The sequence below is a fragment of the Notolepis coatsorum genome (assembly GCF_963971535.1).
Source record: "Notolepis coatsorum genome assembly, chromosome: 16".
NCBI lineage: Eukaryota > Metazoa > Chordata > Actinopteri > Aulopiformes > Paralepididae > Notolepis > Notolepis coatsorum.
The window spans coordinates 974366-987924 of record NC_140180.1 but is presented as its reverse complement, the minus strand read 5'-3'; the positions used below and the strand labels follow the sequence as shown (position 1 = coordinate 987924).

The following is a 13559-nucleotide window of genomic DNA, read 5'->3' as shown; positions in this document are numbered from 1 at the left end:
GCACACAGGGTGCAGTTATAGTGCGTATGCCCAGTAAGGCAGTTAAAAGACAAGGTTAACGGGGAGCTCCAGTAGCTCACCGCATATCTCGGCGCTATTTCTGCGTCGGGGAAAACCGTGCTCGTCACGGATCTGGGGGACACGAGTTCGATTCCCGGACCCGCCGTCATTTCTCAATGTCTTCCCCTGCTCTACATCCCGTTTCAACCTGTTTTTGTCGGTCATGCTTGACCAGAAAAAGCGATAAACGCTAAAAAATAAAGTAAAATAAAAAAAAAAAAAAAAAAAGACAAGGTTAACACATACTGCGCCATAAACGTCGTACAACGTGCTTCAAGTTCATGCTAATTCTGCCATTCCACTGCGTACGACGTTATTGAGATCATATTTCATTTTTTCGCCATGTTATTCATAATTCCCTCACGGAGCCTGGTCTGATGCAGTGGGAGCCTGCACAACTCTGCAACGCCTCAATACTGCCGCCTGGTGGATGATCGGCGAGTTACAACCGGAAATGGATCTCACGTGATCTTGGTGCATCTGGGAAATGCGTCCGGCACTCGCATAATGTTGCGGGACTACAGACACACACTGGCGTGCATGGATCGCTGCCATAACTCGATAATCAACATGATTTGGGCGTTTATTATTATTATTATACAAACCGGAAATGGATCGAGTCGATCGCCGTCAAATAAGTGGGATCTTTTTCATCCAGTCTCGTCGGCGAACGGTAAGAGGACGCTGACGTCATTTTCAAGGCGATTGTACATTTCTTTGTTTACAAACCAACTGATCAATAAATCAACCCATACTACATAAAGCATTTACTGACGATCACGGACTTATAAACGACCCCCCCCCCCCCCCCCCGTTCATCCGCGCATGATGAGTCATAACGTTTAGGATCGTATTCAGTTGGATTTTTAATATAGCGTGTATCACGAATAAACTGCAATCGATAATCTATATTATGCGTTTAGGCCTATAACTAGCGTTCTAGGAATTACTGCAGAAAACGATAAAAACATATTTATATTCTAGACGGTATTTTCGTATGAATCTATGAATGAAAAAGTACAACGTTCCTACATCCTGAACGATAGCTGATCGATGTTGAATGGGCTAGGGCTGGGCGATATAACGATAACGATAAATATCGCGATATATTTTAATAATCGATATCGAATATCGAAATTAAAATAAAAATTTCTTGCAACAGGGCAGTTTTAAAACCAGAGACAGTGGACAGACTTGTCTTTCTTGCCTGCAACTTAAAGTAATGGCTTTGCTTGTCCAAATGACAATACTGACCAAATTCAGATTTCTTTTTCTCTTGTCCATTTATTTTGTTTGCTTTCTAATTTAAAATACATTTTGAAACCGTCTGTACACAGTAGGCTATGTGTGCTAGCAGAACTAGACTCCAGTCACGAGTCACGGTGCACATGTGGTTTGTCCACCAAAAAAGCGCCAAAAGATCGAAAATAAACGAGCAGAGCCAGAACTGTTCAACTCCTCTGGAGCCACAGCCAGCAGAGAAGCCGGTTTACTTTAGCTTTTAAACCAGCTGCAGCCTGAGAACTGGAGTGTGAGGGGATGTAACACTAAAGATGGCGGCAATGACAAAGAATTGCTGCAAAATAAACATACATCTGTTGTTAAAAAAAAAAAAAAAAAAAAATTTTTTTTTTTTTTTTTATACTTATAACAATTCGATAATTATCGATATCGAGAAATAAAATAAAATTATCATATCGTTATCGCGATATGATTTTTTTCCATATCGCCCAGCCCTAGAATGGGCCATAGTAATGTCAATTTAGCAATACGATTTAAAAAGTTATAGCCCTGCAAAGAAGGTGAACATCTCCATAGGCTTAGACTGGTGGCAGTGATCATACATTGATGGATAGAAGCGTGGCAGTTAATGTGTTAAGGAAACAACCAAAAGCAAAATAGTGTTAAAATCATGTTATTGACAGATATTTGTTCATACCTGTATATAGGCCTGCCACGATAACACATTTTGCTGGGCGATTAATTGCCCCCGAAAATATCGCGATAAGCGATATTATTGCGACCGGTTAGAGAATTTTTTTTGAGAAATTTATTTCCCAAAACTTTTATTTTGAAGCCCACCGCTCCGTCTTTTCCGGTTTTAGACTTTTATTTTGAAGCCCACCGACCGGACCGGAAGTATTGTTGTTGTTGCGATTATCCTAAGCAGAACATATGAGCCGACAACATGTCTCGTCCGGTTGTTTTTGAGCTAATAACAAATGTTGAGATTGTTGGTGAACAACTAACTTTAGGTTAGTTTTAACGTTAGCTACTAACGTTAGATGCAGCTACTACAGGCAATCAACGATGAGGAGGAAGCGTCAAAGCAGTATATAATAGAATAGCTGTGGTGCGTAGGCACTGCAGCACGACTCGAAACTACCGGTGTGTTATAATAAATTAATTCGTGTTTAACTTGTCCCCGTGTCCAGTCCTTTGACCAGCCCCACCCGTTCATTGTAAACAATGATGCATGTAATTGTATTAACGTTATTCTGTGTTGTACTTGTAGCTATGCTATACGTTGTATTTCGTTTGTTAGCTAATGTTGTTAGCATGGAATGAGAATCAAAGCTCTATCTTTCATCTTTATTTAGCAGTCCAGTTTCTCCGGGCAGTAGCGAGTAACTACTTGGGTCTAAAAATAGCTAACGTTACACTACAAATAATGCTACTTGGTTAAAAGGAGCCACACTATTGAGAAATGTAGTTAAGCTGTGGCGTTGCCCCACGGGGCTCCCGTGCTGTACTCTAGTAACGTCAGCGACCCGCCTCCCAACACGGACAGTGACTGACAAGCGGCACTGGTTCCGCCTCATTAAAACAAACGCGCAAATAGCAATTAATCGCGCCCGTCAAAATCATTGCATTCATTTTAATTATCGCAGCAATTAATCGATTTATTGCTTATCGCGGCAGGCCTACCTGTATAGGACTCTTCAGGTTCAAGCTGTGTCTCTTCACCAGGTGACCTGTTGTTCCCCTCACAGCCCACACCGGAGAGAACAGAGATTCATAGGGAGGAATGTAGGGGAAAGGTACAGCAGGCCTATAGACTAGGGATGTGCATCTCCATCACTGAGGCCGATGCGATGCGCATCTCGATACGGTGCCAACGATACGATACATTTGAAGCACCGGGGGCGATGCGATATACGATTCACCCCCTGTTGAGATACGATACGATTCGATACGATTTGATTCAACATGATGCGATTCGGGGCGATACGATGCGATTCAACACGATGCAAAATAATGATACAATTGTATGGTATGACGAGAGGATTTGGTTGTATTCCTTATATGCAGCTTATATTATTAAAAATAAAATAATCTACTGTAAGACAATTTATATAAAAACTCTTGGGTGCCTAAGACTTTTGCACAGTACTGTCTTTTCTATCCACTTTAGCTAAAAACACACACACACAATGTATATATACTAAGGCTGTCAAATATATCGCGTTAATATCGCGTTAACTCCCGATTCTATTAATGCCACTAATTTTTTTAACTCAAGATTAACTAAATTTTTTTATTTTTATTTTTTTTACTAGACTTCACTCAGGTGTATTATTGATGCTCTCATTGATACTATGTTTGTTTCTGAAGTGTGTGTGTGTGTGTGTGTGTGTGTGTGTGTGTGTGTGTGTGTGTGTGTGTGTGTGTGTGTGTGTGTGTGTGTGTGTGTGTGTGTGTGTGTGTGTGTGTGTGTGTGTGTGTGTGTGTGTGTGTGTGTGTGTGTGTGTGTGTGTGTGTGTGAGATATAGAGAGAGAGGGGGGTGAGAGAGATGAGGAAGGGGCAAAAGAGAAAAAGAGCTGGGAGAGTGTGTGTGTGAGGGAGAGAGGGGGGTGTGTGATTAATCAGCCCTTGTGTGTGTGAATGTAACAAGTTCCTAACGTTTTCTTTCCCCTATTATTTCATGCACACTTTATTCATTGTTTTAAATTATAATTTTCTTTTAAGTTATTTTGTGCATCACTCTGTTTTGAATTTGATGCAAATTTGCAATGCATGAGGGTCACCCTTTTGTGTTAAATGGCTGCACAAAGCAAGCATTTGTTGACTCGCATGTTGATAAGAGTATTAAAACTTGGAACTTGAAAAAGATCTGTTTAAGGTTAAAAAAAAAATTAAAAATAAAAATGCGTAATCGCGAGTTAACTATGGACAATCATGCGATTAATCGAGTTAAATATTTTAATCGTTTGACAGCACTAATATATACACTACTGTGAGACAATAATAATCACATTATCACACACAAAGGGATAATGGCTTATAGCAGACTTAATGATTTTATAATAATTCAGATGATGAAATTAAATGTTTATCATCAACTAGCCAGTTAGTATTTATATTGTAACGTTTGGCCACTTTTAATCATTGAACGTAGAGAGAGAGAGAGAGAGAGAGAGAGAGAGAGAGACAGAGAGAGAGAGAGCGTGTTTGAGTTTGAGCGTTCTGATTTTCCGTAGCTCACCACACCATGATGGCATTTTGTCAACACAGTTCGAACCTGGAGGAACTGGAAGCAATATTGCCAATAAATGTGAAGTTATCTTTGAACCTGTTGTCAAGCGTCGTCAATATACCCCCCCCCCCCCCATTTCCTCACTAATGGAACTGGTGTTGCAGAGTCACATTAGTTAGTTAGTTAGATAGTTTAGCGTTAGCTGAACGGCTAAAAGTGGCTAACGTTAGTAGCCGCTGGCTCCTCCTCAACCTCCACTGTTTGTTGATAACTGTGACGCGGCTCTCGCCTTCTGTAGTAGCGAAGCAAAGGTAGTCTCTGCTGCTGAGTGCCGACAGAAGTGGATGAGAGGAAATTGTATGAATGAATCGGTTTTGACCGATGCAAAGACACTAACAACAGATGCATCGCGAGTTCAACCTGAATTGTAGCCGACGCGGACTTATTCCACCGATGCACTCGCATCTTGAACGTTTATGCCGGTGCACCGATGCGAATCGGTGAATCTTAACATCACTACTATAGACCAAACTGTAGGTCTAACTAACTAACTATAGAACTATATGGAGACCAAAGTGTCTCTTGTCAACAACTCATGATTTAACTTTCTTTAGTCACGTATCCCTAATGCAGGCTATGGGGCAAAGGTACCTTATTCCAAGGTCAAAGACACCAGAAGCAACAATTGTATCTCTCCTATTGGACAAGATCAGATCTATTAGAGTTGACTTTAAATCACTTTAAATTAAGCCTGGTAGGCTGAGTAATCAGTTGGGTTAGGTTGAGATTACCACACACCTCTGTCCAATAATCAGACACATTAGTCAACCGATTTAGATTTAAATCACCCAAGATTTCTCAGATTTACCATATTGAGATTCAATCTGCCAATTTATCAAAAGCTCCAGATTCAGAAGGTGGGTCTATAAATCACAATCACAACAACTGAATTACTAGGCCATAAATCTACCTTCAAAGCAATACATTCAAAACCTATAGGTAACATGCAGTATATCTTTCTCTGGTGTATTTCAAACTGTCATGTTAGTAGGATTAGAAATGACCTTTTCTGTTATATCTTTAACTTAGGTTTGTGTGTAATTTAGCCCACCAGAATCAGTATGATATTATACACTATTGTTTCAGCTACCAGAGAAGAAAACAACAGGGCAATATTCCATATAATACACTTCTGATTGTTTACTGAAATACTACATATATATTACACATCTCTGATTGTTTACTGAAATACTATATATATAATATATTACACATTTCTGCTTGTCTACTGAAATACTACATATATATTACACATCTCTGCTTGTTTACTGAAATACTACATATATACTGTATTACACATCTCTGCTTGTTTACTGAAATACTACATATATATTACACATCTCTGCTTGTTTACTGAAATACTACATATATATTACACATCTCTGCTTGTTTACTGAAATACTACATATATATTACACATCTCTGCTTGTTTACTGAAATACTACATATATATTACACATCTCTGCTTGTTTACTGAAATACTACATATATATTACACATCTCTGCTTGTTTACTGAAATACTACATATATATTACACATCTCTGCTTGTTTACTGAAATACTACATATATATATTACACATCTCTACTTTAGGGGTGCACTGATATATCGGTCGGGTATCGGTATCGGCCGATAAGTGCCTTGTTGACTGCCATCGGCCTATTGGCCGATAAGCTCAAATGTGCCGATGGCAGTAGCCGATAAATATCCATCAATTTGTGTCGCGTCAATCTGGCCCACACGTTCAAACTTTGAAAAAAGTTTCAGTCAAGCGACCTGCACAACGCCGCCCCCACACACACACGCATCAAAGTTACTACTTATGATTAACAAAGGCATTCGTTTTGTGGCATTAACGTTATATAGTTACACGTTCAATAACATCAGCGTATTTATCCGAACATAGCAAGCATTACTCATTCATATCTCACTTCCTTCCTTTGCTCAGAGAGCCCGTACTTTGTACCCATTCTGCAATCTTTTAATAAAGTTTTCAATCAGACAAATGTATAGAAAAGCTTTTATTATAACATTCGTTGCAGTAAAATCATTATGCCTCGTTTAGTACTCCTGTGGAGCGCTGGTAGTCCACTCGTGGCCGGCGGGGAGCTAACGTTGTCGTTGTTGTTGAGCTCTCGTCAAAATCAATGGCGGACATCCCGGAAGTAAAAAACGAATACGCGCTTGCCGATTGGTGGTAAGAACAGCAGAGGCGGGTGAAAGCGGTGTGACGTAATTGGCAGAATCGACTGTCAATCAAAATTGTTCTGTTGCATTGCTTTGGTTGAGAGATAGTGCTCTCTTATTAACACTTTCGCGGCCACTGGGATGAGTCTAATTAATCTCAAGAGGACCGTGAAATGTAAACAGACGTGGGGCTGTTTGTACAGCTAAATCTATACTTTATAGTATTGCTATCTGTCCATTCTCATTGTGAATTGAGACCATAAACCGTCCCTTCAAAATGGCTTAAAGAAATATTTTTTTCATCAATACGTTCTCATTTTATAGCGCCGTGAATATAAGCATTATACCGGATTTGGTCTAGTATATTTCCTGGAAGCCGAGATAATGGGCTAATAGCTAATAACGTTAAATCCAATGGCATTTCGGTTATAGATACGCTCGTTAAAACTCAAACTGCATATGATCGGCACGATTTGTGATGATTACCAATGACCGCGTTAGCCTCATTAGCCTCATAGGGCGAACGCCTGGATGGCTATCAAAACAAGGCCCGATCGGGATGTACTTTACGTGAAAAAGATCTTACCGTGGTCCGGTGGGATCCCCCCGAGCATTTCCCCGTTATCGATCGCCATCTGGTAGATCGATATGTCCATTGGCTGATGATAAATCCCCTTATTGCATGGTGAAATCTGCGATGCAAAACGTAATCCAAGCTACATGCTGCACATCCTGCTAACTGAAATCTCCATTGAAAGTAAAAAAAAAAGACTGATCCGTTCAGCCACAGGGCACACTGCATTATCGCGATAGCGCCCCTAAGAGGATCTGGCCGGTATTGCACCTTCTCGAATTTATAGAGTAGGGTAAATCTGCAGTGCCGCTCGCCGACCTTGAATAGGTTATTAATATGGAATAAAAGCAATAACAACTTGCCACGGATTTAATCCATGCTTCTGTCCACAACGGGTGGAATCGCAACACGGAGATCTCCGTTGTTCGTCCCCATTGTGTTAAAAAAAACGCTTCTTGATGTTTCCTTTTTTTAAGTAAGTAAAGATGCCTATGTTCATATCGGTGAGCACAATTTGTAACACAAAAAGAGAGACGTGTAGCCTATTTATTTATTTAATATTTTATTTATTCATTTTATTATTATTTTATTTGTTGCCATGCCTAAAATAATAGTCAAGCAAGTCAAGTCAAGTCAAGTCAAGAGTTTTAATTGTCACGGCATACAGGTATACAATGAAATGCGGCTGGGCTATATAGCATAGGGCTATATACAGTAATTTCATTAAAAAAAAATATATATATATATATATATATATATATATATAGCCTCTTCATGGTCACGCTGGAGGAGGTCATCAGAGAGGGACCCAGCCTCTTCAGGGTCACGCTGGAGGAGGAGGTCATCAGAGAGGGACCCAGCCTCTTCATGGTCACGCTGGAGGAGGAGGTCATCAGAGAGGGACCCAGCCTCTTCATGGTCACGCTGGAGGAGGAGGTCATCAGAGAGGGACCCAGCCTCTTCATGGTCACGCTGGAGGAGGAGGTCATCAGAGAGGGACCCAGCCTCTTCATGGTCACGCTGGAGGAGGAGGTCATCAGAGAGGGACCCGGCCTCCAGATGGCTGGCTGACCATCATTCCAAGCTGAGAGAGAGAGAGACACACACACACACACACACACACACACACACACACACACACACACAGAGAGAGAGACACAGATAGAGAGAGAGAGACACACAGAGAGAGAGAGAGAGAGAGACCTGGAAAAGCGAACAGGCTCTTGGAATGGGTGTCTGGGAGGAAGTGGGGGGTCTTTCGATGTTGATTAAACGGCAAGCAACTAATGTCATGAGTGCAAAATTAAAGGACAATAAATCGAATCTAACTGAAATTGTGTAGCAAAAAAAAGAACGTGTGACAGGAAGTAACGGTATTACAGGGGAGGAAACTAACTTTTTGGCTTACCAGCCAACTGGCGAGTATCTGATTTTTTTTACCAGCCAAACAGATTTTTTACCAGCCAAAAAATAATCGCTAATTGTGATAATTACTTCTTTGTATGTCTTCGTCTAAATTGATTTTCAATCATAGTAATAATCACACCGTGTCTCTACTCTTTAAAATATTTATTAACATAAAACATTAATAACTGTCTCTACTCTTCACAATATTAGCATAAAACATATTAACATGAAAGAGGGATCTATTCTGGGTTGGGCTGAACTGGGCAGTGAAAGATGCTGGGTTGGACTGGGTTGGGCAGTGAAAGAAAAAAACCGAAGTATGTTGTGAAGTGTATAGATAGATGTGAAATGTATAGATGTAGCAGTACTGTCTATCTGTATGTCATAATGTTATGATGAATTGAAAATGGGGGACCCTGATGTAAACAAGACGAAAGTCTTTCTCTGGTCTGCATCCCCTTAACAATTGTGTGTATTGAGCCATACTGTATTGTACCCATTCTGCAATCTGTTAATAAAGTTTTCAATCAATCAATCAAGTTAACTTTGAACCTCGGTTGTCAAGCCGCGTCAATGTTGTGTATGCATCTGAGTGGCATCACAACGGTGTTCACTGTGCCTTTAAGACGGCACGGTGGTCTTACGACAGTGCTGTGAAGTACCGTCAAGTGTTGTGGTAACGTCAGTTGGGTTGGTGTGCTGTTGTGCACTGGTTGAGCTAGCCCCTTTCGTGACTGCGATGTGCAAGCCAGGGGCTTTTGATCATGAAATAAAATGTCTAACCTTACGTCGTAGTCCGGTGCGTTTTTGGAAACATTATAGTCATAACAGAGATACACCTAGCTAACATGGGGCTGGCTGCTTTGAGCACACGGGGCTAACGTTAGCTAGCAAGCAGCTATAGCTAAAACGCTAACTAGAAGCTAACTACTGTATACAGTTCCAATAGACTAACATACTCCTGTGATTTAAATGTGTCCTTAGTAACTTATACTCGAGGGTTGTACTAGAGTTGGATGCAGTTCCCCGTTGGCCAGTCTGTCTGTTTTCCATCTTCTGCTGTGTTTAACGTTATCTGTTTGCGAGTGCTCCCTTGACTGATGGTTAGTACCGCAGGACTTTTATTAAACATTCTATATGTCCGCGGGTTGGGCAGTACTGCGGGAACTTTTATTAAACATTATATGTCCGCGGGTTGGGCAGTACTGCGGGAACTTTTATTAAACATTATATGTCCGCGGGTTGGGCAGTACTGCGGGAACTTTTATTAAACATTATATGTCCGCGGGTCTTGTGCAGTGCTCGCCAGACTGATTCATGAATCACTCGCCAAACGTAAAAAATACTTGCATTTGGCGAGTAAAGTGGCCTAATTTCTTCCCCTGACGGTATATATATGTGTGCGTGCACTGTGCACATCTAGGGGCGGGGTGTAGATTTATGTTCTCTTATAGATCCTCTTATAGGGGGCAGCGTTTCAACATTCGCCTAATTATTTTTATAAGAGACAAGCAAATCTATCTAACCTTCTTGCCCTTAAGGCAACCTACACATTTGATGTCTAATATCCCTGATGGAAATTTCCCTTGTCAAGCCTGTGTACAATGGCAAGGCATGATTAAAGACAAATTTTACACACACCCAAAAACGGCCAAAAGTATACCCGTTAAAGGGCGGATTACGTGTAATTCCTCAAATCTGGTGTATCTGCTAAAATGTCAGTGTAATTTTTCTTATGTGGGGAAAACAACTAGAGCATTTAAATCGAGAATCAGTGAACACAAATGTTCAGTGAGAAATTCAGATGTCAAGTCGTGAATTAGTCCACAGGCCCGCGAGAGGGGGAGACAGACACAAGTTACTATTGCAACGGGAATGTTATATCCACCTGTTCAATTGCATTGAACCTAGAGGTATGAATGAAGAGAACGTTTTAACCTGTTTCCTTTAAGCACCTTATACCTATATTATTATTATTTCCGGTTTAATTATGTTGTTGTTGTTTTTAAGCAAGAGGTTTGGTTTTCCAAAGATTCTCAGAGAATTTGGAATTATTTAGTTAATTATGTAAAGGGGCTCAATTTGCCCTAGAAACTAAGGGCATGTTACATATCATGTTTCTGGTAATTTAGCTTTGTTTTGGTTTATATATGTATAATTTGTGTATTTACGAATAGACTCTTTTTTGAGGTTATTCCTATGGTCATTGTGGACCAATAAGCTCAGGCACACCTGCGTCGTGATGTCATTTCCTGTCAAGTCATTACCTACCCGGTGTATATAACCACCATCTTGACTGTAATATCATTGCTAGCCATAACACTGATGAAGGAACAATAGTTCCGAAACATGTTTGTTTCCATTTCAGGCTGCCATTAAATATTAATGAACCTGAGAGTGCTGGTCCGGCTTTCCTGCTTTCTTCATATTCAACTTTTTGGGATTACAGCACCCAGTGTCAGACTTTGAGAGCGCGGTCTAACTTGACATTTTGTCTCCCTGATGTTGACTCCTTAGCCACAGCCTTGGGTTGTTTAATACTGGACGAGTGTTTCATAACGGCCGGCGCGTGGGGCGGTGTGTGGGGCGGTGCGTGGGCCGGTGCGTGGGGCGGTGTGTGGGGCGGTGCGTGGGGCGGTGTGTGGGGCGGTGCGTGGGCCGGTGCGTGGGGCGGTGTGTGGGGCGGTGCGTGGGGCGGTGTGTGGGGCGGTGCGTGGGCCGGTGCGTGGCGCGGTGCGTGGGCCGGTGCGTGAGCCGGTGCGTCTGAATGTCCCGGGCAGAATTTGTGTCTCAGTCCGGGACACAAATTCAAATTGCTTGTGGGCCTTGGCCTTGGCCAGTTCATACTGCAAGTCCTTGATGGCGATGTTCTTGGAGTCTAAAACGTCCTGGATCTTGTGTGTGACCACACTGAGGGCGGTTGGGTCCAGGGTGGTGGCAGAAGAGAGCACCGCGTTTAGCTGCGCCTCCTTCATCTCCAGGGTGTCTGTCAGCCCCTCGAGCTTCCTCTCCAGCAGGAGGTTCTTAAAGTCACTCTTCTGCTGCACCTCCTGGATGGCCTGGGTGAACTTCTCATACAGCTCATCTCTCTCCGTCTGGACCTTGCTGAATCTCTGCACCAGAACCTCGTGTTCCCATCTCAGAGACTTATTCTCCTTGTCTGCAACCTTCAAGCGTGCTTTGTGACCCGCCAGCGACGCCTTCTCCGTCTCGTAGTGGACCATGCTCTTCTGCCGCGCGGCCACATCCGCCAATGTCTTCCGCAGGTCCTCTTTGAGGGGCTCGTTCTCGAGCACAGCCTTCGCCATGTCCTTCTCCAGACGCTTCTCCCTCTTCTTCAGGTCGTCAACGTCTTTCTTTAGTTCCTTAATGTATTTCAGGTTGGTCCGTATGATGTCATTGTAGTAGTTCTTGATTTCGGTGAACGCTTTCTCGTGGTTCTTGATGAGAGTGGTGATATGGTTGTCCTTCCTCTTCTCAATCTCGTGTATCTCCTCTTTCCTCCTGAGGTCCTGCTCCTGCCGCAGCAGCCCCGTCTTCCTCTCGTACTTCACCTCAATCACTCTGACTTGTTTCTCAAAGTCATTTCTCGTTTTGGTTAAATCTTCGTTGATTTTCAATTCGAGCTCTTTGACATCATTTTCGTTGGGGAGCTCCTTCTCCTTGATGTCCAGCATGAGAGTGCGGATCTCCCGACGGAGTTCACTCTCCGCCTCGCCTTGTTGCTCCTGCATCAGCTTAGTGGAGAGCGTGCCCTTTTCCTTCCACTCACAAATGCTTATCTTGTGTTCGTACAAGAGGTGCTTCACCTTCTGCTTGTACACCTTGATCTCCACTTGGTGGCGCTCCTCTGCCTCCTCAATCTCCCTGTCCCTGTTCCTCAGGTAGGCCTTGCTCTCCTCCAGGTCTCTCTTGGTGATCTCCCAGAAGGTGTGGATCTTGTCCCTCTCCAACTGGAAATAGTTCCTCTCCCTGTCCAGCTCCTCGCGAAGGCGCACAATGTCCTCCTCCGGCTCCTCCTTTGACATCTCCTCCGTAGGTTTATTTTCCGTGGCAGACTTCTTGTTTCCACCATTCTTTTTAGGAGGCATCCTGAAATTGTCCGTAAAAACAGTTATATATGCAGTATTATAGAGGTCTGAAGTTAACGTTGCCTAGCTAACTTTAGTTAGATAGAGCTAGCACTATGGTTAGCACAAGGAGACCCAGTTAATAAAAAATTTAATAAAAAATAAACTTCGTTTTTAATTAAAAAAGTAAAATAAAAAAATGCATTCAATTTTTATTTTATTTTTTTATATCCTCAAACTAAATCCTCAATTTTAATAAAGTGATTAATCTCAAGTTCAAGTTTCTTTATTAGTTGTCATACAGAAGTACAGAATACTTTTTTTTTACTTCTTTTATTAAATCAACTTTCCAGCCCCCTGTCAACTGTCAAATGATGTCAACTGTCAACCTGAATTAACATTCAGTATTCAAGTAGAACAGCTAGCTAGCCGTTGTGGACACTCACCTTTCCACAGCAAAATGGTCGGCAAGGCACCTTGGTTGAGAAATGCAGGCTTCAATCTATGTTGTTTAGTCTATCTGTTCAGTACTGTTCAGTCCTGTCTCAAGATGCACAATGAGATCTTCTGAGAGAATTGTTGAATATATACACAAATGTTCTAGAATGTTTGATTATGACATCATACTGTGACATCACAAATGTTTTAGAATGTTCTATTATGACATCATACTGTGACATCACAAATGTTCTCGAATGCTTGATTATGACATAGTGTGACATC

At 41.8% G+C, this 13559-nt stretch overlaps 1 protein-coding gene across 1 annotated transcript; it reads right to left on the bottom strand.

The window, feature by feature from the left end:
* Positions 1-10355: 10355 nt before the first annotated feature.
* On the bottom strand, positions 10356-12857 carry LOC311242392 (dynein regulatory complex subunit 4-like; the record flags this gene model as incomplete). The annotated part of the gene is made up of 2 exons (XM_084331348.1): positions 10356-10361; positions 11571-12857. 2 exons carry the CDS (start codon positions 12855-12857, stop codon positions 10356-10358), a joined length of 1293 nt encoding a protein of 430 aa, XP_084187474.1.
* Between the last annotated feature and the right edge of the window lie 702 nt (positions 12858-13559).